We start from the raw sequence: 27,108 nt of genomic DNA on the forward strand, positions 1-27,108 counted from the left end.
AAATGATATATATGTAATATATATATAATGTATATGAAGTTAATGCGTCATATTTTTCAACAGTTCACATGTTTTGTATATAAATCTTAAAGTAATAAATGACTACACTCACGTACAAATACGTCAATAAGTACTGAAGTGCAAAATGTACTCCGTTACTTTTTTACCACTTAAACCATGTCTGCTGTGACGCACGTGCGGACCACGTATCCTCTCGTGCACCTGTGTCCGCTCTTTCTCACCCATGCTCAGCAGGTCGCGTGCAGGACTGAAGCCCCACCAGGTGATGCAGCCCGCGCCCTCAGACACCCGTCCAGCACTCATCCTGTAATATGACCTGAACAAAGACAAACAAACAGAGCCGTGCACCTGACTGTAAGTGGTTCGCAGAGGTTATTTTAACGTTTTAACAGAGTTAAGACGAGTTAGCTTAGCTTAGCATGGAGCTTACGTGGTCGAAAGAAAACGTTAGCTTATCAAATGAAGCTTGTTATCCACAGGTACACGCTCTAACCTCACTATGGTGATAAACCTGACATAGACTATGACCAGATACTAACAAATGACACAAAAGTTATGGAAAAACTCACCTTACAAACAGTTTTACGTCAGGTAAGCGAAGTTTGCAGGCGTACAGTCTCTACTGAAAGTTTGAAGTCTGTTGCTAGGCAACGGTTTCTAAATGGGGAAGACGGGCGCCATCTACCGGTAGAGTTTATTGTAGCATAGCCGTCTCTGTTATTATTATTATGGGGAAACACGGTAGGATAACTGTATTATACACAATACAGAGAATAATTAAATTAATGAATTAATCAATAATTATTAATAATATGAACTAATACTAACTAACCCATTCAGTTTAATTTAATGCTAATTCATTAACCAATACAGATATAGATTTAGGCAGATTTATTGCATATTGTGGATAAAAGAGGGGTGAGGGTGGAGGGATGAAGAGCAGGTGGATGGAGGGTAAGGAAAGAAAGTCAAGGGATGAAGTGATAAGAGATGAGAGGAGAAATCATGGTTGTAGATGGAGGATGAGTTTGAAGATTGCCTGGTTTTATAAATTCTTATCATTCTTATCAAATATATTACTTAGTAAATATGAATATTAAAAATAATACATGGATGGGGGGAGTTCGGAGATGGGCCGGTGTCAGCTGGTGAGACTCTGAGAGGGTGCCGTCTTTTTGTCGCTCTATGCATGATTAGAGTATGAATAAAAGAGAGAAATAGTGGAGAAAGTGTGCTTAGGTACTTTAGGTGGAGAAATGAGATGAGTTTAAAGCGTGGTCTTTGTTCCTGAACTTATTTAATTTAAAGGTAAGACAATAAGAGAAGCATTGTAATTGTCCATTGTGGGTTTATTTGCATTTGCAAAGATACAGAGCGTTACAGGAGGCATTTTTCAGCACTACAAAATGAGCAAAAAAGGCTCTACCGTGTATTTAGAGTTATCTAACATTTCAGAACACAGACTTATTCTGAATCCCACGTTCATGCATCCGAATTTTTACTGGGCCCACGAATGAGCATACACAAAAGATGCAAGTACAAATCATATAAGGTAAATAGGGGAAGACGAGGGTTTTAAGTACAACCAAATATCAAAAATAGTCTGTGCATCACACACATACACACACACGCACACATACACACACACGTGTCACATTAAAGTATCTTAAACAAAATGAAATACAGAACAAACAGATTGACAAAACATCAGGATTAACAATAAGTAGCATATCAACAGTATGTGATACATGAACAAGGTGCGACTCTAACGAGGTTTCGCTTTGACTGCAGCATCGACTTCTTCTTCTGGCAGCAGAGTGTGCCACTGGGCTACTGGACGTCTGGGATTGGCAAGCATTTCTGACCAGTGGCGCAGGCCGACTCCTGTAGCTCCATAACCCATGAAGGTCTTTCCAATGGGGTCGTTGCTCCCAAGTTTATCATAGTCAAACACTGTGAGGACAACTTGCACTTTCTGAAAGAAAACAATAGCGAGATTTCATCAGATCATTTCTCTCTTAATCTGGTAATTTCAAAACGCTAATTGATATTAAGACTCAGCCGACCTGTATCTGCTCAAAAGGGACATCAAAGCTGAAACTCTCATTAAAGTAAGGATTGAGCGTGTTTTTCTTGACAGTCGTCTTTTTCTTCTTAATCCGTTTCCCATTTTGCTGCAGAACAATCTTCACATATGGATCTTTTGGAAGAGGAAAATAGGGAGATATAGTTGTGTTTCATGGGGCTATTTTACTTATAAGACTAAAGTTTCATGATTCTTACGAGGAATATCTGACCGAATGATAATAACTGGCAGGAAGCTTACTTACCTGATAAGCCACCGACATCCATTTTCTTCAGATTCTTTGCCTCCATGATGTTCACTGTCAGTTTTCCAGCAGTGGGTACATACCGTAAAGAAATGCAAATGTCTCCCAGTTTTTCTTGCTGAAAAGAAAATATGAAGAATATGGATGGTGTCCCATCAAATTAAATTGAATGCATCATTTATACATCTTTTTAATGGAAGCATTTATCTTCGAAATGATTAACTGATGCAAGGTTCAATGAAAATAAAATATCATACCTCCTCCTTCTCACCACTCTCCAAGTCTCTCCATTGTTGCATTGGCTGGCCCAAATCAACACTGTTCATGGGAATCTTTATCTCACCAATCATATCGTGCTTGGAGAAACGATCAAAGTCAAAAACCTGCAGCACCAAAGTCTTTCCGCCCAACTCTGCATACGGGATCTAGAGAGAGAGATAAGTATAATGTTGGGATGTACAACAGGTGAAGGTAGACAGTTGAATTACATGTAACAAAATGTACAAATCCAGATAATAACAAAGAACATAGGGTGACAGGAGACAATTAAAAGCATTGTTTTGGGAGGGATACCTGGACAGATGCCAATCAGAGAATAACAGACTAAAGACGAGGGGAAATAGAGACATAGGCCAAACTTCTGCCTCATGAAGGAAAAAGTGATATGTCACCAACAACCTGGAACACCAACACAAGCAGTAACAGAGACATAAAGACAAAAGAAAGAACAAACAAAACACAGACAACATCAAGATATCAGGCACGTGATACCTTGAAGATGAAAGTCTCATTGAAAACGGGGCATAAATTCTTGCGTTGAACTTTGGTCTCGTACTTCTTCTTTTTATCTGGCAACAAAAAGACTTTGACGTAGGGGTCTGATGTTCCCCCCATGTCCATAGCAGCGAGGTCCTGAGCCTGAAGGATACCCACTATAAGCTTCAGAGGAAAGAAGACAAAAGTCAGAATGACCATTGTCATAGAGAGAGTGCACATTTTTTACAGTTACAGTTTACGGTTATTTGTTAAATTCCTATTATCAATATAAACATCTGAAAAAAAAAACAGAAAATGATTTTGTTTTCCAACAGGACATACCTGGGTGTCTGTGAAGTTGTAGTCCAACGAGAACTCCAGCTTACCCAGCTTCTCCTGTTCTTTCTCCTCTTCCTCCCCTTCCTTCTTCTGCTCCCCCTCCTGCAAGATAAAAACATCAGTGCATTGGATTTTCATCATGAAGACCTAGCTCAGGTAAGATTATAAAATAAGTGGTAACTGATAATCACACACCTTTTCCCCAGCCTCTCCTTCACCTTCCTTTTCTTTTTTACGGCGGCCTGTCTTCCTCTCCCTTACTTTCTTTGGCTTTTTCTTTTTCCCGAAGCATTTTTTAAAAACACAGAAGATGAAGCATCCTACCAAAACCAGGACCACCACAACAATGGCTGCTACTGCCCACATGGGAACTGCAAAAAAAAAGTACATTTATTTATCAGTAATGACTGTATGCACAATGCAAGTATAGTTATTATTGTGGAAACGATGTGTCCTTTACATTCACAGTAGTAGCATGATGTGGAAAAATCCCGAACAGAACAAGCAAAAAATTAGTTTGAATCTGATATTAAAGACACCAGATCTTTTAACTTTATTCTATCGAAGGCTTTGCAAAAGCTTGTTGGTCTTACAGGATTCCCAAGAGGAATTAAATCATTCACATTTACAAAGAAATATCAAAGAATAATCCACTTTAATAAGTCAATACACTTCAACAATATTGTTTAACTGAAACTGCTTTTCCAAAGCTTGGACACGGAACTAAAGAAGGGCATAATAGTGAAATAAAATATGTATGTGTTTGTCACTTCCTGCAACAGAAGATTGGAGGGTTCGTTACAATTTCGTTTATCTAGGGACGGTTTGCTGAGCCTGCATGTGTCAGCACCGCCCTTCACCACAATCTGATAATAACACACTCCCAGCTAGGAGAGGCTCTGTACAACAACAGTCCCCAGCAGTGCAGTTCATCATTAAGTGCCTTACTCAAAGTACCTCAGCAGTAGTTGTTAACTGAAGCGAAAACAAGTCTTGTGCACTTATATTTTCATGGGCATAAACATTAAAATAGTAGCTATAATGACACAGAAAACAAGCTTATGTTATTATAAAATCATTCTTTATACAATGACAAATAAGTCAAGAATACTCTTTAATCTTTAGGCTAAACATGCCAACATAAATATGTAATATTTATATATTATAATATCAATTCTTTAAAGGGGTTGTTTCTAATAGTAATAGTATTGACCATGTTCCTGTTAGCTCTAGAAGTGGCTTACTTGGCAGATGTCCAAGTTCATTCATGAACTTCTCCTTCATGTGGTTGTAATCATGGCTGGGGTGATGTTCTGAATGGGAGTGCTCATGATGAACTGGCTCCGTTGCTTCCTCTGGTTCTGGTTCAGAGAGCTCTGCAGCCCTCCGGGCCCGAACCCCAGTGCTGGCCAACCTCATGTCAGCTGCTAAAACATCAGAATTGATTAATTATTCCTGTGTTCTCTATCATGCTGGCCCCTACAGTGAGAGCGCTAACACAACTTTGATGTCCATGCGTTGCAGAACAGTTCAAGAGCATAGGACATTTCTAAGCCAGATGCTCAACATGGCTGACCCTAATCCCTCTGTTACTCTCATTTTCTCTGTCATCTCCCCCGCTCCATAACAAACACTTACTGCGTTTTTCCCATCCCCATTTTTCTCTCGTCACTATCTCTACACGTAACTGGATTAAACTCTGGCGCTACAACATTAATCTAAAATCCCAGATCCTCAAAGCTTAAATAAATTCGGAGTTGGTCCCCTCCCTCAATTTAACTCCCTTGGACAGTTTTCTGGAATGACGACGGTTTATTTAGGTTTTTCAAAGGAAGTCCACTGAGCTATGGCCAACATTGAGAGGAATCTCTTTTTTTTTTGTAGTTTCTGTGAATTCTATGTACTCCCCGTACTACATATAATTAAAGAAAATATTTAAATCTATATTTTTAGAAATAATGTAAATGAAAAATAGCAATCCTATCAGAATTACATAATTTTCTCAAAGGCTGTTGTCACTTTTGTCTAGTTGCAGCAGCTGAAAAAAGGATGCTGAATGGAATTTAAACATTACTGGCGCCTGTTTACAATTGCAGGTATACTGTATATGTAAAGAAATCACTGACATCAAAAGAACCAGTCAGGAGATTAACCAGTCATTTCATAATTTATCATTGAAATAGTATAAATCTAAATCTTAAATAGTCACTATTTATCTTACCTGTTGATATGTTCCTTTAATTCCCTCTATGTCGAAATAACTTTTGGAGCAACTTTTAGTTCAAAGTGTATTTCTTCCCGTTGGATCCCTCACAAACTCATCATTCCTTCTGTATGCTGCTGAATGACTGGCAGGCTCCCTGCAAGCCTTTCCATCGAGGCTCAAGCGTTGGCAAATCACTAGAGCAGTGTTGTGATTTAATCCCCCCCACCCCCCCTCTCGATATTATAATGCTGAAAACACATCTGTTGCTTCATGTCTGTCTGAAGATGCATGAAATCTAAGTCACGTTTTCTTATATTCCTGCTCCACTGTTAAAATGTTCACACATACTGAACAATTGAATGCTTCTCCTTGAATAGGAAAAGCGACAGTTCATTAGACTGATGAAACATGGCAGTGATGGTTGTGTTTATCCATTAGAGTGAGGAGATTGTAGTGCATCTGGCCCTTCACTAATCCCTTCAGCATAGCTGCCCTTGCAGTCCACCGCCAATCCACCACAACGACTTTCACTGAGAGTGGATATTCCATCCTCCCGATCCCCCGTCTTACCATTTTACTGTACAAAAGACATACACGCATTTAGAGAACTGTCAACCATAATCCCCAGACATGCTACCACGTGTTTGCACTGCTACATCTGGAGATGTCAGTAGCTTCAATCCAACATCCTCTAATAGTTAACTTACCAAACTCCAGAGATCAACAAAATGGAAAAGAACATAGCTTTATAGCATTTATTGGAGGGCTAGAGTACACGGTTACATGATATTCCCCTGTAGTCTGTAGGGTATTGTCTTGTCAACACATTTTTTTAGGTCAGCTAATTAGCAAGACCTTTTTTCCCCACTGAGGGCACTGATCCAGCTTGAAAGCAACACTAGTAGAGACCATTTTAATTAAATTATCATATTGTTTTGTAAACAGTGTTGCATGTTTATGTCATAAAAATGTTCTGCTGGTCAAAGAAATCATTAGATCTAAAATCAAAAACTTATCAAATCTTTTTGTCAGAAGAGTACTTTTTTTTTTTTTTTAGTTCACACTTGCAGCACTGTATCAGTAGATTATAAAAATAGAACATATGCCTAGCTGTGATGTACTCTGCTGACATAATCCTGCAAACATGTAATTTACAAAGAAGCAGCCATGGCATTTTTAACCACAAGCTGTCTGTAAACCTAGTGTTAAACATTAAGCTTCCACCAAACAGTGAGTCAGCAAAGTTCCAGTGCTATCTTTACAGTGTTCTATAGGTGCAGATGTGACATTAAAGGACATGTGTGTGTTCAAACGATATACGACTTAACAACTGGACAAACAGTCCAACTGGCTATAAAAAAGAAAGACAAAAGCAAAATGTCAGCATAATCCGACTTTAATTTGCATTTCACTGATATTCCAAATCATAAACTGTGTGAATAATTTTGTTTTAATCAGAAATGTACGCATTCAACAAATATTTTGAAATTGTTTAAAACCTCCGACACATTGGAATGTATGACACATGATACAATTGTTTAAATGAACAACTGACTTATTTTAACAGCTTATCAAGTTGGTAGTTTTTAGCACCATATTTGTGAGAATATTTTTCCACCATGGCTTTCAAGAAAAACTGAGGTATTTTCTGTTATTTTGGAAATATTTTTGCAATTTTCTTAACGGAAAACATACACAGTGTTTTTAGGGGCTGTTGCCCTCTGGGCTCCATGTGCATTTTAAAATTTGGAGCTTGTGCCACTGTGTTGCTGTGACCTTTTACAGAGTGTGTTTATCAAAGAGGTATTCTCCCATAGAGCCGTGTTTCTCAGACGCAGTGATGCGGTTCAGACTGCCAACGTAATCGCCCAGCTTCTTGATGGTATCGTGGCTGTCGAGAAGGAAGTGCTGCTCGAGGAAGTCACACAACTGCAAAAGAGGGAAGACAGAAAATACAAACACTAAAAATAGCCAAAGAGGAAATAAATTAGGATGACATGTACTACCCTCAAATCTTTCTGATGAATATATATAAAATCTATCTAACAGTGCCAGACTTACATGAGGATCAGTGTGGGTTCCTGCTCGGCGGTGCACATCAAGGACACATGAGTTAAGGGACTTCTGGTAGTCCAGGGAAAAGGTCATGGCATCCAAACCACCTACCCAATCATCTCTACTTGGTTTCTAAAACAAAAAGTCGATACATGGATAAACACATGAATCAAAAGTGTACCATAATCTTTAATGGCTTCAAAACGCCCCTACCCCCTGGGAAAAAAATAAATAAATAAATAAAAAGAGTGGACATTGCATTGACTTACGACAATGGTCTGGAGCAAAATTCTGCCTCCTCTCATGTTCTGATATTCCAGCAGCTTCTCAGCCTGCTCCCTCTCTTTCACGGAGCGCTCCAGGAAAAAACTGGAGAATTTGGGCAAGGCAACATCATCCCTGTCAAAGTACATCCCCTACAGAGAGGAGAGAAACACTGTGTTAAAGAGTTTCCAGACATATGATGAAAAAGAGAGAATTCATTCAAAGAGGAAAAGGACTATTGTTTTATAGATGGATATATACTTTATTGATCCAGAGGGAAATTCAAGCATCCGGTAGCAGCTCGAGACACGGTTAACACACAGTAAAAGCATGCATTCAAATGACCCTACACCACAGTAAACATGTGTTAAATTTAAATTAAACCCGTGCAAAGAAGAAATTAAAGCTGTGCAAATAGAAAACTATACAAAAGTTAAAAATAGAACAAAACTTTACAGAAATAAGAAACTACAAATAGAGATAAAAACTATATACAATTAAATTAGCGGTAGACTCAATGAGAATCCCAGAATATAATCAGAGGGAGCAGATTATGTCAATGCTGAAACCTAACATTTAAATTTAAATAAATCAGATAATGATACTAGTAGATTAACTTTACACAAACCTTACCAGAGAAAGGTAGGTGTAGGATGCATTGAGCTTCACATTGATGAGTTTGTTGATGTCTCCTTCAGTCTCTGAATGGAAGTTTTGTTTCACAACAGACTGCATTTCTGAACAAAAGACAGAAAAAGCATTATTGTTACACCGATTTAGATGAAAGCATTACTTACTTGACATACTTCAGACAGACAGGCGTCCTCTTTGTAGCAGGAAAGCAAACATTTCTCACCTTCACCAGCTAACAAGCGCTTTGTGTTCACCCACTGTAGTAAGCTCACTGAAGCCCTGCACCCCTTTCTGCAGGACAGCTTATATACAGCCGGTGTTTAACAGCTTCAGTCAAACATAAGCCAGACTGTCGTCATGTTGTGAAGTGAGTCGAGTTTAACAGGGCTGTAACGTGTCTGGCCAGGTGAAATTTACGCTCACGTTAGCACGTTTTGTCAAACGTCGTCGTCAGAGCACGGATAACATTAACTCCTTCACAAGCCTTGAGCTCGTCTTGCTCAAAAACACTTAAAAACAACAACAACTAGTTAACACAACTAGTTAACGCCATCTTAGCTAGAAAGACAGCTGTTTAGCTCAGCTCACGTTAGCTTCAGGTAAACATCACGTAAACAGGACTGTGTGCTGTCTGCTAATGTTACTTTGGCTTTTTGTCACTTACTTGTTGTGTGAAGGTAACACTTCTCCTCTGTGCCAGGGCTTTAGCTGGCTTTATCGTGTTTACACACGAGGAAACGGTGAGCCTTCCCCCTGCTAACCTGCTTAGCTTGTTTTGTGTTGTTTATATTCTCTGTGCATCTGTACCGCCACCTGTTGGACGCATGGCGCATCACACAACGTGAGGGCTCAACCCAACCTGAACAAATACAATAAGATCCCTGTATTATACCAGATAACTGTTTTATTAACAAACAAAGAGGAACTGAAACCGTAATAAACATCATGGAGGAAGCTTCTCAGTAGCTCATAGATAGATAGATAGATAGATAGATAGATAGATAGATAGATAAATTACAGTGCAGCAGCATTACACACAGTGAGGATAGACAACATCATAATAAAAATATATAAAGAACAAACTATACATAATAAAATATCAAAAAAAGCAATAGTAAATCAAATATATTGTACAAAAGTACATACAGCAAATTGGCTTTGTTGATTTGGTGCAAAGTAAGGAAGGAGAAATGTGCAGTGACTGTAAATTATGAGTTTTTTTTTTGTTTTTTTTTAGCTGTTATTACAGTGTGATGGCATGTGGCAGGAAAGATTTCCTGTATCTGTCCCTTCGTCAGCGTGCTCCGCTGTCTGTCCACTGTGTGATGGAGAGGGTGCTACTAATTGTTCATACTACTTATTTTTTTCAGATTATTACTATCATCATTTTTTCTGTGTAATTATTACTTTGTTTCCAGTGTTATTTTGTTTTAGAGGATTTGAATTGATAGCATTAATGGGCTGCTTCCAGACCCTAAGGAGGGGGCCTGTTCATTAGAAACAGGCAGATGTATTAGATATGGGGTTTGTTTGTTACTCAATATTGCCCCTTATGAAGCCCATCCCAGAGATTTCTAGCAGGGCATCCTCAGTCGGTTTACTCCTAGTTGCCAGGACAGTTAGTCACAGGTAGTTAGACAGTTATAGTGATGATGAAAAAGAATGCAATCAATTATTTAACTAATTATCTAACTAATAAATCAGTGAATTACTTAACCAATTATTAACAACAATAAAAATAATATGAATGTGTTTTAGAGATGTTCCAATACCATTTTTTCCTTCCGATACCGATTCCGATACTTGTGCTGTGGGTATTGGCCGATCTGACACCAGTATGTTATAAAAAAAGAAATCATACTACGCCTGCATGACTGTGATATGATTATCATTGTGGTAAGGCCGGGCTCAGGTTAAACCCTTTGTAAAACATGAATAAATACAGCAAATTTAAGCCATTTATTTTTACATTTATTCTTAAATAGAACAGTATAAAAAACAGTAGTGCAGATGCATTTGAATTGATAAATCTAGGAATCATTTTAGAAAAAAAAAAGTGCAGCCACAATATTTTTAAATAAAAAAGGCATTTAAATAGAACAGTATAAAACAGTAGTGCAACAGCAACTTAAATAAATAAATGTAGGAATATATATATATATATATATATATTATATATATATATAGATATATAGATATATATATATATATATGCAATTTCCGATACTGCTATCGTAATCACAGCAACATCACTGATAATTTAAAATAATAATAATGATGATGATAGTGTATTTAGGTGTTGATGTATGTGTACATGTGTTCAAGAGGTTGGTAGTCAAGAGTAATGGAAACAGGGTTATGTGAAGTTAAAGAGAGATGACTAAGAAGGATGAGTGTGGATCCGTTGTGTTGTTGGCAGTTTTAGTCATAAGATAGATGAAGTTGTAGGAATGGCCCGTCCCACAATATCACCTGAAATTCATAGTTCATGTCTTCTGTATGTGCACAAATATGTGGTGTAAGGGTATTTTTTGTAGCCAAATATTTCAGTGACACCAAAGTAAATCAGAGCAATCAATTTTGTTTTGAAGTTTTGAAACAAACAAAGTCAGGAGGCAGCTACATTTTTTCAACATCTGCTGACATTGAAAATTGTTTAGCCAGCCACCATAACAGATGTTAGTATAACCTTGATAGATTTTAAGGTTTGTATGAACTATGCACATTGTTGAATGTGAGTTTAACTTTCGACTGCAGGTTGTAAAACGCAATAATAAGGACATTATTATGAGAACTGGTGCCAAATATCATAAAATATAACATGACTGTCGAATGAATATGCTTTTTAAAACAAACACTACTTGTGCGTTGTATCTTATACAGAAGCTCATTATAGATGTGCTGTTAGTGACATCATATAATATTCAAGGATTGGGGGAAAGGATTAGAATTATGATAGCTAACTTCCTCCCAATGTTTCCTCATTGAACAACGCTTTCTTTGACAAAACTACACTTCTATTGCATGCTGCACCATAATATAACACCGTAAACACTATTGTGACTTCATGTTCTGCTAAAAGGTGTTGGTAATGTTATCTCTTCTCAGTTCCTCATAGAGGTTTCACAGCAGGCAGCTATAAATAACACAGCCTTGCAAGACAGTGCGAAGAAAGCAAAAGAAAAAGTACTAGTCCATGAAATCAGCCCAGACAAGTTGGTGATTTTAACTAAGAAATCCATAACATAATAATTTAAAATAAAAACGTGTGTGTGTGGCACTGAACATAAAAGTGCACAGGCAGTCATAAACATAAATGGTAATTATACAGCAGATATAAAGCAGTTTCCACTAATAAACATGTAAAAAGAGCATACTTTGACCGTTAATAAGGAAGTAACAGGCGGGGCAAAGGTCTCTGTGGTTGTAAGGCCAAAAAGGAGAAGCAGCAATATACAGAGTCACTTGCCAATATGACAGGGTTACAGAAGGAGGACATGGTAAAGAATTAAAAGTCAACACGAGTGGAATTCAGTTAACATTGGACTATCAGCCTGAAGTGTTGTTGTCTTTGTCAACACAACCGCGGCAGTGCTGGAAACAGCAAGTTCATCACAGGGACAACAAAGGAATTTAACAAGTTAATAGTATGAGTGTAGCTTAACAATTTGCAGCAGCGATGAAGTCTTCATATTTCAAAACCACCTCAGACTGCTTTCTGTTGTGTGTCTTCCTGCTTCTGGTAAGTTTTTTTTTTTTTTTTTTTTTTTACCTTCAGCTTCGATGGTGATCAGATAGTGAACCTTTGTTCAAACCTTTGTTACCTCAACAAAAGGAAACGGTAGTGTCAAAACCACAGCGAACCGCACAAAGTTTTAATGCACGATAACAAAGTTTAGACAGTGAAATGACATTTTCTGAAATATCAGTATGAACAGAAAACAAAAGGACTTGCACAATTTAAGAATGGACTTTTTCATATGGTGAAATATGTTTTCATTCTTTCTTGGCAACAGTAATCTATTTGTGCTCACTTCCTCACATCACGGAAGAATGAGGAAATAACTTAATATAAAACTAAGAGAGCTGTACCTCTAACATTTATATTGTTTATTGTATAATTTTAGACAAGCTGATGTAACTGATGTAAATTGATTTGTGTAATAGTCTTTATCTCTTGATAGTTATGTAATTTTGAATTTTATGATACGATAAAATGTAAAAGAAAATGTAACCCATAGAAGATATCCTATGTAATTATTGTGTACAAATATCTGATCTTTAATTAAAGTTATTTACTATATTTCAATTAGTGTATTTAAGATGTTGCGCATGTTGTAGATTTATAGGTAAATGTACAAAATGCTAACACACTCCCTGGGGCATAATTTGCATGTGTCATCTCTGATGTCAAGGTTCCTGCTCAGCAGTGTCATAAAGTTGCCTCAAATTGTTTTTGTAGAAATGTTTTTGTTCAAGTAGAACAGTTCTAAAGAGATTCATCCTCCCCGTCAAGCTATTGTTCACAGTACGTTAGATACTATAGCAATAGTATTAGTTATGTAACTTGTGCTTTTTTTTGCTTTGGGATACTCTGAGATTACATTAGACTTCTTTTATCTGTGTAGATTCCACAGTTAGATGGCAATCTAACCGGCAATCTTGTACATTACCAATTGGATTTTTTTTTAAATATATATATTTTAAACATTTAAACATAAACACTGACTTCTATTCTGCTTCAGTGGGTCGGAGGTGAGACAGTCTCTAACTCCACCACAAATTCAACAGAAGGAAAAGTGACAACAGCACCAGTAACCACTCTACTGTCAACCCGTTTAACAACAAAATCACGTAAGTGTGAGGCACCATTACAATGTGGTTAAAACCCAATTATCTGTAAAATAAAACAAGCAATAGTCAATAAAGACATTATTATTTTATAGATTCAGAAGGACTAATGCCACTTATTATACAATATTTTTTCCTGTCACGTCCTTTCACATTCTAGCTCCTCCTAATGCCGAGGACTTCAAATCAATTGGACAAAGCGAGTCCAGTATAACTCTGCAGTGGGGCAGAGTGGAAGATTTCCTCAATTATACGCTTAGGTACAATGAAATAGAGAGAAATGTCACCGTATCAGTAGGAGATGTAAATGTGACAGAAACAATCCAGGAACTCACAAGTGGGACTGAATACAACTTCACTCTCTACACTGTGTTTGGAAATGTGAAAAGCAGTGGAGTAAACCTCACTGCAGTCACAGGTAAGATGCTTTTCTCTGGATGTACAGTGAACATACAACAAGGGCTCGGTCAGCATTCTGTAGCAATTTCAAAAAATGTAACTAAACATTTTTTTTTATGTGGCTGACAAAAATAATGGAATTCAATGCAGCTTATTATTTGTTTAAAACGTATACGAAAATGACATTTTATCTGGGTTACTCTGTAATTCTGTTCAATCAAATTTTCGTATCTATTTCTTTTTTACATTGCAGCTCCTTGTGACACAGACACAGTCAAAGCCATTGACCAAAACGAGACTAGTATAACTCTGCAGTGGGGCAGAGTGGAAAATTTCCTCAATTATACGCTTAGGTACAATGAAATAGAGAGAAAGGTCACTGCATCAGCAGAAGATGTAAATGTGACAGAAACAATCCAGGAACTCACAAGTGGGACTGAATACACCTTCACTCTCTACACTGTGTTTGGAAATGTGAAAAGCAGTGGAGTAAACCTCACTGCAGTCACAGGTAAGATGCTTTTCTCTGGATGTACAGTGAACATACAACAAGGGCTCGGTCAGCATTCTGTAGCAATTTCTAAAAATTTAACTGAACATTTTTTTTACTGTGGCTGACAAAAATAATGGAATTCAGTGCAGCTTATTATTTGTTTAAAACGTATACGAAAATGACATTTTATCTGGGTTACTCTGTAATTCTGTTCAATCAAATTTTCTTATCTATTTCTTTTTTACATTGCAGCTCCTCGTGACACAGACACATTCGAAGCCATTGACCAAAACGAGACCAGTATAACTCTGCAGTGGGGCAGAGTGGAAGATTTCCTCAATTATACGCTTAGGTACAATGAAATACAGAAAAGTATCTCTGCAGCAGTAAGAGATGTAGATGTGACAGAAACAATCCAGGGACTCACAGGTGGGACTGAATACACCTTCACTCTCTACACTGTGTTTAAAAATGTCAGAAGCAGTGGAGTACACCTCACTAAAGTCACAGGTAAGATGCTTTTCTCTGGATGTACAGTGAACATGCAACAAGGGCTTGGTCAGCACACTGTAGCCATTTCTAAAATTAAGTTTTAGCAACATTTCTTTTACTGTGGCTGATAAAATAATGGAATTCAGTGCAGCTTATTATTTGTTTTGAAAGATTCACTAAATGTAACATTTTCTGAGAGATTTCCTGTCACATCCTTTCACATTCTAGATCTTCCTGATGCCGAGGACTTCAAATTAATTGGACAAAACAAGACCAGCATAACTCTGCAGTGGAGAAAAGTGGAAGGTTTCCTTAATTATACGCTTAGGTATAATAAAGAAGAGAGAAATGTCACTGCATCAGCACAAGATGTAAATGTGACAGAAACAATCCAGGGACTTACAAATGGGACTGAATACACCTTCACTCTCTACACTGTGAATGGAAGTGCCACTAGCAGCGGAGTAAACCTCACTGCAGTCACAGGTAAGATGCTTTTTTCCTGATCTACAGTAGATGTACAACAAGAGTCAGGATAAAGCTTTGTAACAATATCTGATTTAAAGTGTTCCAGTAACAAATAGGTTTTGCTGATCAAATAATGCAATTGAGTACAACGTATCAATTGTTTGAAAAGAAAAACATAAACATAATATTTTTTCACATTCTAGCTCCTCTTGATGCCGAGGACTTCAAATCAATTGGACAAAACGAGACCAGCATAACTCTGCAGTGGGGAAGAGTGGGAGATTTCCTCAATTATACGCTTAGGTATAATGAAAAAGAGAGAAATGTCACTGCATCAGCAGATGATGTAAATGTGACAGAAACAATCCAGGAACTCACAAGTGGGACTGAATACACATTTACTCTCTACACTGTGTTTAAAAATGTCAGAAGCAGTGGAGTACACCTCACTAAAGTCACAGGTAAGATGCTTTTCTCTGGATGTACAGTGAACATGCAACAAGGGCTTGGTCAGCACACTGTAGCCATTTCTAAAATTAAGTTTTAGCAACATTTCTTTTACTGTGGCTGATAAAATAATGGAATTCAGTGCAGCTTATTATTTGTTTTTGAAAGATTCACTAAATGTAACATTTTCTGAGAGATTTCCTGTCACATCCTTTCACATTCTAGCTCCTCCTGATGCAAAGGACTTCGAATCAATTGGACAAAACGAGACCAGCATAACTCTGCAGTGGGAAAAAGTGGAAGGTTTCCTTAATTATACGCTTAGGTATAATGAAACAGAGAGAAATGTCACTGCATCAGCAGAAGATGTAGATGTGACAGAAATAATCCAGGAACTCACAAGTGGGACTGAATACACCTTCACTCTCTACACTGTGTTTGAAGATGCCATAAGCAGGGGAGTACACCTCACTGCAGTCACAGGTAAGATGCTTTTCTCCTGATCTACAGTAGATGTACAACAAGAGTCAGGACAAAGCTTTGTAACAATATCTGATTTAAAGTGTTCCAGTAACAAATAGGTTTTGCTGATCAAATAATGGAATTGAGTACAACTTATCAATTGTTTGAATAGAAAAACATAAACATAATATTTTTTCACATTCTAGCTCCTTCTGATGCCAACGGATTCAAATTAATTGACCAAAACGAGACCAGCATAACTCTGCAGTGGGGAAAAGTGGGAGATTTACTCAATTATATGCTTAGGTACAATGAAACACAGAGAAATGTCACTGCATCAGCAGGAGATGTAATTGTGACAGAAACAATCCAGGAACTCACAAGTGGGACTGAATACACCTTCACTCTCTACACTGTGTTTGGAAATGTGAAAAGCATTGGAGTAAACCTCACTGCAGTCACAGGTAAGATGCTTTTCTCTGGATGTACAGTAAACATGCAACCAAAGTCAGGACAGAGCTCTGTAACAATATCTAATTTTAAGTTTTAGTAACAAATAGATGTTGCTTACAACACTTTTGACTCTGGCTGGTAAAATAATCAAATTGAGTACAACGTATCAATTGTTTGAAAAGAAAAACATAAACATAATATTTTTTCACATTCTAGCTCCTTCTATTGTCAACGGATTCAAATCAATTGACCAAAATGAGACCAGCATAACTCTGCAGTGGGGAAAAGTGGGAAATATACTCAACTATATGCTTAGGTACAATGAAACACAGCGAAATGTCACTGCATCAGCAGGAGATGTAATTGTGACAGAAACAATACAGGAACTCACAAGTGGGACTGAATACACCTTCACTCTCTACACTGTGTTTGGAAATGTGAAAAGCAGTGGAGTAAACCTCACTGCAGTCACAGGTAAGATGCTTTTCCCCCGGATGTACAGTAAACATGCAACCAAAGTCAGGACAGAGCTAACAATAGAGAGACAGTGTAACAATATCTAATTTAAAGTTTTAGTAACAAATAGATGTTGCTCACAACACTTTTGACTCTGGCTGGTAAAATAATCAAATTGAGTACAGTTCATTTGTTTGAAAAGAAAATGCACAAAACATAATATTTTTAATGGAATTTTTTGACAGTTCCTTAATCATGTTTCTTCACTTTCTAGCTCCTCGTAACACAGGAAAGTTTCAAGTGATTGGACAAAACGAGACCAGCATAACTCTGCAGTGGGGCAGAGTGGAAGATTTCCTCAATTATACCCTTAGGTACAATGAAATAGAGAGAAATGTCACTGCATCAGCAGATGATGTAAATGTGACAGAAACAATCCAGGAACTTACAAGTGGGACTAAATACACCTTCACTCTCTACACTGTGTTTGGAAATGTGAAAAGCAGCGGAGTAGACCTCACTGCAGCCACTGGTAAGATGCTTTTTCCCTGATCTGCAGTAAGCATACAAGGGCAATATCTAATTGAAAGTTTTAATAACATTTTGTTGGTGTTGTTCATCTAATATTAATTCAGGGCTTTCTCTTTCTAGGTAGGCTGTCACTTATACTTTTAAGTTTCTTTCCAGAATCATAACTCATTTGCAAGATGATTCATGGTTTGTGTGTGATTTAAGGTGCACATCCAGTTAAGTTGCAATTTAATGGTGAGTGACTTCCCCCCCCCTCTTTTCATCAGTTCCCTCGATGGTGGCTTTGGTCACTGTGACTGAATGCTCTGCAACTCAAATAACCCTGAAGTGGAATGTGGATGTGGATAAAGATTGGCGCTACCTTCTCCAAATGAATGAGAAGGATTATTTTCCATTACGCTCAAAAAATTACAAGAATGTTATCACATTCACAGTCTCATCTCTTAAGCCTGGAACCAGTTATCCATTCAGGGTGACCACAATGTTCTTTGGACTCAACAGCACAGTTTATAACAACTTTGCAGTAACAGGTATATACAGAACTGTTGTCAGTAGATACAACAAATTATTCTGGTAAACTTGAGTTTGTATTTTTTTAACTGAATTATGTGCGAAAAAAACAACAAATTAGGCATTTGTCTGCAATTATTCTCTCATTCATTTCAGCCATAAACTGTACCAGCATACCCTGGCATGTTACTAACTCATCGATCCAAGGAATGGTTCAAGGCTTGTTTACGAATGCAAGAGCCAGTAATAAATCAGACACTCATGTCAGTCCTGGAGGGAGCAAAGTGACATTTACCGGCCTTTACCCTGGTGCAACCTATGACTTGTTTTTTGAGTATGAAAACCATTCCACATGTGTTCCAAGTTGTAGCAGCCAGGTGACAACCAGTAAGTACAAACCTGTCTTTCTACGTGAATTAAATATTTGTCTGCACTTCCAACAGAAATAATGTGAAGTACTAACAATAATTATTTTCTCAGTCTCTATTTTAAGAATAAAGATTTAAAATATTTAAACCAGTGGAAGGTACAGCACCTTCAACTAATTAATTTAGGTTTTTTGTTCACTTTAGGAATACAACCAAGTTATCAGTGGTATTGATAGATTAATCACTGTGTCTGTAAAGAAATGTAAAAATGCCCAAAGAGTGTCAGTCAAAACTAATTAAAATAGTCAATGTGCTCAATATATAAAACAGAAAAGCAGCAAATCCTCAGTTATTATGATATTTTTAAATAAGTTTCTGATTGTTTGATAGATGTCTTTTCCATGGAAATAAAGGGCCAATTTGATTGTAGTTTTTAAAAAGTGGAGATTTTAAAATGATGGGTCATTTTCGTGAAATCTGTGTATTTAGTATGGAAATGCAATGTAGTGTTATGTCTTGTTGTTTTCGTACTGTAAAGGCATCTTTGTATTTTTGTTTTACTTAGTTCCTCCGAATTTAAACGGTCATTGTGAGAACTGGGCATCTGGCTATTCCATCTATATTGAATGGAATAATCCGGATGGTGTGTGGACTGCAGTCGAGGTGAACGTGGCTGAGAAAACCTTTAAGAAAGAACGTGTGGAACAGCATATCATAATACCTGGATTCCAGCCTGCCAAAAAATATAAGGTGTCTTTAGCTTCAGTGTCTGGGTCCCTAAGGAGTGAACCAGTTGTTTTTTGGTGTCTTACTGATGCAAGGGGTGAGTACTGTATGTGTCTCTATCTTTAACAATATAGTAAATTTTTTCCCTCATTATTCTACTGTTTTGCATCAGTTATATGACTTTCTTGTTGTTTGGTTTTGGTTCTTTGAATTTTCAGCTTTGTCTTACATTACAAATGTACACTAGTGGGAAAGTAAAGATGTAGATGTGATTGAATGCAAATAGGGACTACTCTGTTCAGTATCTACTTGATGTTACACATCATTTAATCCAGATTTTAATCCCTGTAGGAGTCATTGCAGGGTCAGTATTTGCTGTGCTACTCTTTGTTGCCTTGGTCTGTCTGCTTGTCATCTTTTTGCTCAAAAGACCAGATATTATCAGGTTGGTACTGCCTCATTTACTACCGTCATGTTATCTACCTGAAATATACAAATCAGACTCAGTGTCAGTCAGTGAACCTCTTTGCTTCTTTCCCACAGCAGAAAAAAGTCCTTCATTAGTGGTTCCAAACAGGCTAATAAAAAGTCCAAGTAAGTATGCGTTTCCCTTCATGGTAATTCCATGGTCAGTCCCCTACAATGTGGTAAACAAGTTGAAGGTCTTGAATAATGGTTAATTTAAAAGAGAATATAAATATACTTTAACTATGATTAATAAATATTGATTCTGTAATATTTATGTTTGCCGATGCTCTTACATATCATAAGGTATACAAGATGCATGAATTCTATTTAAATTGTTTTGTTATTTTTTTTCAGAGCTATTTCTGTCGCAAACTTCCCAGACCACTTCAAACAACTAAGTGGGGACGAGAACAGGGGTTTCAGCCAGGAATATGAGGTGCAATAATTGTGTTTTGTTTTTCTATGTCTTCCTATTTTTGTATAGGACTATAAAACTGTGCATATTTAGCTTATTTGTTTTCTGTTGACCTTTCTCTGAATCGCATGATGCGTTATCTGCCAACTGTCATGCAGAACCTCAGTACTGTTGGCACGGAGCAGACACGAAAAGAAGCGGAGCGACTTGACAACAAACCAAAGAATCGTTTCAACAATGTCCTGCCATGTAAGCCTGTCTTCTTAACTCCTCTTGCAAGTAATAGAGACGCATGAAAGAGCCACTCACTTATTCGAGGCATGACTGTTGTGGTGCACTTATCGCACTTAAACCAACTTCTGTTTTTTCACCTTAGATGACTGGTGTCGTGTGAAGCTAACAACATCAAATCCCAATGAGCCCTCCGACTACATCAATGCCAATTACATGCCAGTAGGTGTTAGTTGATAGTTGACAATCATTTCTGGAGTGAACTTGACTAAATTGCAAACAAAGGGTTGCTAAAACATCTGTACAACAATTTATGATGACTGTGTTTGATTGTATGATTTCACATATGCAGGACATATAAAATCTAGAGAAGTGTAATTACTAATTTTGACAATTACTTCTAAGGGTTACAACAGCAACAGAGAGTACATTGCAGCCCAGGGTCCTCTGCCCACCACAGTCAATGATTTCTGGAGGATGATCTGGGAACAAAAAGTTAATGGAATCGCCATGGTAACCAACTGCACTGAAGGGGGAAGGGTGAGTCCTCAACGAGTTTTGAGTCTCTTATATGTCAGATTTTAAGGAAATTGCTCACTTATTTTGGTCTCCATAAAGAACTAATATAGATGTGGTTGGTTGACACCTATTTCTTCTTGGTACAACTGTTTTCTTTTTCTAGACTAAGTGTGAACAATACTGGCCTGCAGACAATGAGCCTCGTCTTTATGGAAGGCTGTCGGTCACCATGAATTCGGAGCAGCAAGAGGCCTACTGGACATTGAGGGAATTTAGAGTGAAACACGTACGAAACATCTCTAAAATCTTTACGTGTAACTTAACTAAACAGCTTTATGAAGCACAACACAGTTAACGAAAAACATGACATAGAAACATACAAACATATGAATTTTACTGTAAATGTAAATGTAAAGAGCCTGCTTGATGATTTTAGGTCAACCATTATGTCTATGTGAATCTTCACAGATTACCACCTCAGAGGAGCGCACAGTGAGACATTTTCATTTCACTGCCTGGCCTGATCACGGTGTCCCACAGGGCACAGAATTCCTGATCCACTTTAGAGGATTGGTGAGAGATCACATACAGACAGAAGGGACTGGAGCACCGACTGTGGTTCACTGCAGGTATAGAATGAGTACTTGTCTGGAGGGTAACCTAGGTTTATATGAAAATCACCCATGGTTAAGAAAAAAACCAAAGGTCAACTGAATAGCTTACTGCAGTATTATTTCATGATATAATAATCCAGAATCCATGATAACCATCATACCTGCACACTAACTGCTTAACTATTTCTGTGTCCCTCTCAGTGCTGGAGTGGGGAGGACAGGCACTCTCATTGCTTTGGATGTGTTTCTGCAGCAGCTAGAGAAAGAAAAAGCAGTGGGCATCAACTCCTTTGTGCACAAGATGAGACAGAGTCGACCATTAATGGTGCAAACAGAGGTAAAACTGATTTTTTTTTAAGTTCCTTCCAGACTGTGCAACTTCTTCTTTTGTTAGTTTCCTACAGCTGGTGATACTGTACAAGCACTGATACTATAGCATATGGAAGTTATGTTTACATTTCCATATAGTTGTACATTTTGGGTCAAAATGGGTCTAAATTTGTATTTTTGTCTTTCCCATTTAAACTTTTACAAATCTGTCTGCATACTTACCATAAGTAGACATGTTAAAATATTTGCAAGCCCTTTTTATAAAGATCTCAGTAACTGTGAAGTGAATACATTATTATGTGTTATTAAAAAACTCTTGACGCTTGTAAATATTGACAGTGTGCAGTTCATCTTGTTAAATTAATTAACCCTGTGGCTATACTGCATACAAGGAAGTGCCAGCCAGAATGTGATGTCGACATACACATTTAACATCTAGTTCTGCTTTTGAGATGACAAGTTTTTTTTAAATTGTGGTTTATTTATTTCAGTCGCAGTATGTTTTCCTGCACCAGTGCATCATGGACAGTCTGCAGCAGAATAAGATGACTGAAGACAACATATATGAGAATGCAGACATGATATACGAGAATGCCACTGTACTCCGAGAGTTTAACAGAAATGCCTGAAACTGTCAGCCCAGCAGTTAGTCTTTTGTGCACCTTCTAAAAACTAATGTCTATATTTTGTTATTCAACTGTAAATATGAAAGAAATATAAGAAATAAGATAAGTGAAATTTAATAAGTGAGTAAATATCTATTATCTATATACATCTGCTGTACATGAAAAACACAATTTTATTTAACTTAATCTTTTCTTCCTCTCATTCGTCAATGTACTATTTTTTTCTATGATTATTATGAGGAAGTAGCACTGATGATGATACAATCATGAACAATAGAAACAATCATGAATGAAAAACACAATTTTCTATTTATATAAGAAATAAAAGGTTTTTATTGACAAACATACCTGAATGTGTTTTTACAAAGTCTGCTAATGAGATTAAAAAAAACAATATTCTGTCACATTTACATGTTAGTATCAAATTGACAAAGAAGAGCAACTCGTCTCACACTTATATTATAAGCTGTGTTTGGGTTACAGTGTTTTTCCTTTAAGTGTCTTTCCAAAGCAGATAACACATCGACTCTGTTCACACATCCTCTGTGATGTCTGCACTTGGTGTGTCCTCGCTACTGGCAGCAACAGAAAAGTTACCATCAATGAGTTCTTGTCTGGCTTTAAGGGCCTCATTATTGATCTCTACTGGCACTAAAGGCTTCTTGCCTGGATGCAGGGGCTCAATTTTACCAGCTACAGGCGGAGGAGGGACGGAAAACTTTTTAGAGATGTTGTGAAGTACACTGCATGCCTTGATAATGTTTGACTTTTTGTCCAAAGAGCCTTCTTGTGCATAACCAAGTTGCATCAAACACCTGAAACGCCTCTTCATGGAGCCGAGCATTGTCCGCATAACGTTGTGGATCTTTTTGTGGGCCTCGTTGAAGCGGACCTCGTTGTCATGTGCAGGTTCTGACACAGGGGTCAAGACATGTTTGCTCAAGTTGTAGCCTTTACCACCTTTAAGAACGAGACAAGAATATTAGTTGTATGACATAATTACTGAGTGATAAAGTTCATTCTTGACTTTGGAAACTGTCATTTTACAAACATGTCAACTTTTTCCAGAGATTTCAACCACATATCATGGTCTTCCTCAGCAGTTTGCTCAGTTGCCGTGATAACTGAGCAAACTAACCTTACAAGGACTTGTTTGATATGTGGTTGAACATCCTGGAAAAAGTTAGTAAGTGGGCCTTGAGTTCAGATTTATTATGGTCAAAATCAAGTATTATTTTTAAAGAAATACATGAAGTCAGAAGATACAATAACAGTGTTTTATGTGTGACGGGTTTGGTGTGTGTGTGGGATCACAAACAGGTCACCATTGATACTTATGATCAAATGGGTCTCTCCCATTCCCAGTTTCCTTTTGAATATCTTTGTTTATATAGGGCACATACTGTATATCTTACCAATAACCCAATAAGGTCCGTGCAGTTCCTCCTCCATCTCCCTTCCTTTGAAAGACGAGTCCCACATTTCCTGCTCAAGCGTGCTGCCCACACAACACTTTTCCACACTCAGTATGTTGCCGTCAATGTCACATATGATCTGACTCACGACTGATGTGTAACACAGAGTGTTGACAAAAGACCTAAACGTGTCCTTCTCATACGGAGAGGCTCTGATCTTGAAGTGGGCTGGAGCCAGGATGCCCAGCACATTGGGGATCCCACAGAATTTCTGTATCTTGAAGGCGACATTAGCTTTGGCTTCCCGGATTAGTGGGAACGAGATGAACTGATCGGACATCCCCGCGATGACCCCGGACACAGTGTTTATGACCACGGGGCAGTCGGACCGGCACATTCCGACTTTCTCCAGGATGGCGGTGGAGCAGACTCCATGTGCGTAATAGTTCAGCGTCACCATGACCATGGCATCTACAGACAGTTCAGGGTTCTTCAGAGTGACTTTCTTCATGCGGATGCGGACCGAGTCCGCGATGAAGGCGATGCATGGTCTGGTGAGGTGGAACATCTGGAACAAAGCTTCGTCGTCAAGCTCGTCGAAAAAGCTCGGAGCGTCATGGTCCGCTGCGCCATGTCCGAGGAGCTCCTCCTGGATAACAAACCACACCGGCAGAGCGAAGGCCATTTATCACTGCGGTGCGTTCAAATCAAAGATTACTGCATGGATAACAAGAACTATATATATACTTCCATATGATAAACACTGGGAAGTGGTGTGTGGATGCACTGTCTTCTTCCTTGAGGTTTACGCAGTGCGCATTGTTCGTTATCGACACCAAGTGGACAGGAATACAAACTACAAACGAATGCAGCCCTAAAAAACATGCATCACTGTCAGATATAAAGGCTGCACACTGTATAAACACATATGCATATTATGAACATATAATACCCATCATGTGCAGAGCAGACTGCTTCTTAATGAAGCTCGGGTCCTTTAATGTGTGCAGCGAGATGCTGCAGATGTTTGCAACAACCGACAGCAGCATCAGAGCCACCAAAAGACTGAACAAAGTGATCGAGAAGGCTGGCTCTGTGTTTTTTGTTGAGAAAAAAAAGGAGATGCTCAGCAAACTTCTCAACATTATGGACAATAACTCACATCTACTACATGAGCTCCTGTTCAAACAACAGAGCAGACTGAGTCAGAGACTCTTGCAGCTCCACTGTAAAAAGGACTGCTACAGGAAGTCACTGATCACAACTGTCATTACACTTTATAATGACTCCCCTCTGTGCAGGGAGAGCAGACTCATCCTGTAACTCATGCTGATTTTAAATCTATCTATCTATCTATCTATCTATCTATCTATCTATCTATCTATCTATCTATCTATCTATCTATCTATCTATCTATCTATTTTCCTCTTAATTGTCCTGAAACTGTGTAAATAAAAATCAAAACTTGTTTTAGTTGCTCAATAAATCAGATTCTGATTGTAAAGGTGAAACTATACTTCATACAACAAACATATTAATACCCCAGTGCTACTGACAGGTTTAATTATAGCCCTGTTTGTGCATGTGCAGATACATTTTTTTTTAGATGTTATGACAACAGCCTGTGTCACCTCCTAGTTATTTTTGTACAGAGAACTTCTAGACGGACTAGGAAGTACTGATTTCCCCTCTCTGTAAAAATGATTATATAAAAAGAAGCAACCATATACGTTAAACTAAAAATATAAAATACATTAAGTCTAGTTGTGAGAATCTTGTCTAGTGCCGTTTTAATGTCAGACGTTTCAATCAGAATATTTCAAACAGCCATTTAACTGCTCCAGAACCTCTGATTTGTTGCAAATTCACTATATACAGATGAACATATCAGTATATACAGATATCAGAGATTATCAGATATATAATAGTGCTACGATTGCACAAAACAAGTATATATGTAAAAAGTACGACATTTATTCAATATAATCATATGCTACCTTTTTCATCCAGTGTACAAGATGCTTGGATAGTATGTTAGTTTGTTCACAGGACACGATTTTATCCAATAGAGATGTATTAAGTATCAGAAAAAGTCTATACATTCAGTAAATCTCTGCTCCCATGTTCAGTGTTCCTGGATAGATAGATAAATAATACAGTACTTCTTTTATAAACAAAGGGTGAACAGCAATCTCATATATAAAAAGTATGTATCCTCAGCAGCTTCACTTCCACTCTGCCTCAAGCTAACATCAGTTTCTGCTTTTTATTGCTTGCGGTGACAAATAGAACATTTTGTTGACTTCACTAATGGAAACGTCTTTGAGTCTGGGAATCCCCCCCTTGTGGCAGCTGTTTGTCCCCTGGGCTTGGGCATACATATCTGTGACAGAAAGGAGACATTCAAGGGTGTTAGAGTCGCCATAAGAAAATTCTCTTAACATTTGAGTGCTTTACAGTACATTAATGACAGTTCTAGCTATTGTAGTTCAAATGTTGCCACAGAGGTGCACTGACACCTAACTAGTGGGTCACAGTGGCAGCGTCTTCACCTGTTATGTTGTCCACAGAGTCGAGCGGAGCCGTGTTGTTCATGTTCACTCCAAACAGGATCACCAAACTGATCGTTAAGGCAACCAGTAGATAGATTGGCACAGCAAGGGCCCAATATCTACACAAGCCAAAGTGTAGAAGTGAACTTTACATAAGATTTGAAAATAATATTCACAAACAAAAGATGGATCTTTACTGGATAACTACTACCATGATCATTTTCTGCTTACTTTTGAGGCCAGTAGGTGAGTCCTATTAAATGAAGCCACTCCTCTGGTACAAATGCCCACAGACAATACAGAACTGTGAAGAGAGCAAAGCAAAGCAGGTACTGACTTGACCTGAATGACACACACTGCTGATTTTACTACATCAATTTACAATAATCATAACCGGATAGTGAGTATTGTTTGGAAATTCATTCAGAAAAGACATGTATGCAATGATAATATAATATTGTGCAGGCATTAAAGTAACCAAGTTACACAGAGGAAGCTGTCCCTGTGCTTTTGCTTTACAGGGCTTGAAAAGTAATTGAATTACATAACAGTGATATTTATAGTTAATGCTAAGAATACACAAGGCATAAACTGGGGCCACATTTAATATTGTGTCTAATATCTAAATACTTTGTCTGGATTATAACCTGGGAAGTCAGACCTTATTAAAACAGTACG

General features: G+C 37.8%; 6 protein-coding genes across 15 annotated transcripts in view; 1 reads left to right on the forward strand and 5 right to left on the reverse strand.

Moving 5' to 3' along the window:
- The window catches only part of dnaaf3l (dynein axonemal assembly factor 3 like), a 13,725-nt gene extending 13,043 nt beyond the window's left edge, over positions 1-682 (reverse strand). For both annotated transcript variants that reach the window (XM_027289777.1, XM_010751814.3), the window contains exons 1-2: positions 591-682; positions 243-337 (exon numbers count right to left, since the gene is read on the reverse strand). In XM_027289777.1, coding sequence (XP_027145578.1) covers positions 243-324 — 82 coding nt within the window. In that variant the 5' untranslated portion in view covers positions 325-337; positions 591-682. The remainder of the gene's footprint in view (positions 1-242; positions 338-590) is intronic.
- Positions 683-1,328: 646 nt separating this feature from the next.
- On the reverse strand, positions 1,329-5,770 carry syt5b (synaptotagmin Vb). The gene is made up of 9 exons (XM_010751816.3): positions 5,668-5,770; positions 4,691-4,873; positions 3,642-3,817; positions 3,450-3,548; positions 3,123-3,290; positions 2,609-2,776; positions 2,352-2,469; positions 2,088-2,221; positions 1,329-1,996 (listed from the first exon to the last, which is right to left on the reverse strand). The coding sequence occupies exons 2-9, from the start codon at positions 4,863-4,865 to the stop codon at positions 1,787-1,789; spliced, it is 1,248 nt and encodes a 415-aa protein (XP_010750118.2). The 5' UTR covers positions 4,866-4,873; positions 5,668-5,770; the 3' UTR covers positions 1,329-1,786.
- Positions 3,510-22,808, forward strand: LOC104920695 (protein tyrosine phosphatase receptor type H). 6 transcript variants are annotated; one of them, XM_027289774.1, is made up of 24 exons: positions 3,510-3,602; positions 13,350-13,458; positions 13,616-13,873; positions 14,108-14,365; positions 14,600-14,857; positions 15,068-15,325; positions 15,511-15,768; positions 15,980-16,237; positions 16,423-16,680; positions 16,886-17,143; positions 17,400-17,657; positions 17,923-18,186; positions 18,323-18,553; positions 19,100-19,357; positions 19,612-19,705; positions 19,804-19,854; positions 20,083-20,164; positions 20,302-20,392; positions 20,520-20,596; positions 20,780-20,914; positions 21,057-21,179; positions 21,362-21,522; positions 21,709-21,844; positions 22,329-22,808. In XM_027289774.1, exons 9-24 carry the CDS (start codon positions 16,515-16,517, stop codon positions 22,464-22,466), a joined length of 2,523 nt encoding a protein of 840 aa, XP_027145575.1. In that variant the 5' UTR covers positions 3,510-3,602; positions 13,350-13,458; positions 13,616-13,873; positions 14,108-14,365; positions 14,600-14,857; positions 15,068-15,325; positions 15,511-15,768; positions 15,980-16,237; positions 16,423-16,514; the 3' UTR covers positions 22,467-22,808. The 6 variants fall into 6 exon arrangements, with proteins under 6 accessions (XP_027145575.1, XP_019126620.2, XP_019126619.2 ...); XM_019271075.2 differs by lacking the exon at positions 3,510-3,602 and adding an exon at positions 12,042-12,346 and having other exon boundaries at positions 19,807-19,854; XM_019271074.2 differs by lacking the exon at positions 3,510-3,602 and adding an exon at positions 12,043-12,346.
- On the reverse strand, positions 7,031-9,418 carry zgc:56095 (Ferritin, lower subunit-like). 2 transcript variants are annotated; one of them, XM_019256034.2, is made up of 5 exons: positions 9,269-9,418; positions 8,605-8,708; positions 7,977-8,123; positions 7,714-7,839; positions 7,031-7,581 (listed from the first exon to the last, which is right to left on the reverse strand). In XM_019256034.2, exons 2-5 carry the CDS (start codon positions 8,704-8,706, stop codon positions 7,432-7,434), a joined length of 525 nt encoding a protein of 174 aa, XP_019111579.1. In that variant the 5' UTR covers positions 8,707-8,708; positions 9,269-9,418; the 3' UTR covers positions 7,031-7,431. The 2 variants fall into 2 exon arrangements, with proteins under 2 accessions (XP_019111579.1, XP_019112129.1); XM_019256584.2 differs by lacking the exon at positions 9,269-9,418 and adding an exon at positions 8,828-8,977.
- A 138-nt stretch (positions 22,809-22,946) lies between the features above and the next one.
- On the reverse strand, positions 22,947-25,196 carry si:dkey-197c15.6 (putative nuclease HARBI1). Its single transcript, XM_027289778.1, has 2 exons — positions 23,879-25,196; positions 22,947-23,423 (listed from the first exon to the last, which is right to left on the reverse strand). The coding sequence occupies exons 1-2, from the start codon at positions 24,561-24,563 to the stop codon at positions 22,996-22,998; spliced, it is 1,113 nt and encodes a 370-aa protein (XP_027145579.1). The 5' UTR covers positions 24,564-25,196; the 3' UTR covers positions 22,947-22,995.
- A 585-nt stretch (positions 25,197-25,781) lies between these two features.
- pigp (phosphatidylinositol glycan anchor biosynthesis, class P) overlaps positions 25,782-27,108 on the reverse strand; it is a 3,941-nt gene continuing 2,614 nt past the window's right edge. For all 3 annotated transcript variants that reach the window (XM_019271065.2, XM_027289622.1, XM_010733039.3), the window contains 3 exons: positions 26,662-26,734; positions 26,431-26,549; positions 25,782-26,261 (listed from right to left, as the gene is read on the reverse strand). In XM_019271065.2, coding sequence (XP_019126610.1) covers positions 26,131-26,261; positions 26,431-26,549; positions 26,662-26,734 — 323 coding nt within the window. In that variant the 3' untranslated portion in view covers positions 25,782-26,130. The remainder of the gene's footprint in view (positions 26,262-26,430; positions 26,550-26,661; positions 26,735-27,108) is intronic.

This window comes from Larimichthys crocea, chromosome XVI (genome assembly GCF_000972845.2).
Source record: "Larimichthys crocea isolate SSNF chromosome XVI, L_crocea_2.0, whole genome shotgun sequence".
Taxonomy (NCBI): domain Eukaryota; kingdom Metazoa; phylum Chordata; class Actinopteri; family Sciaenidae; genus Larimichthys; species Larimichthys crocea.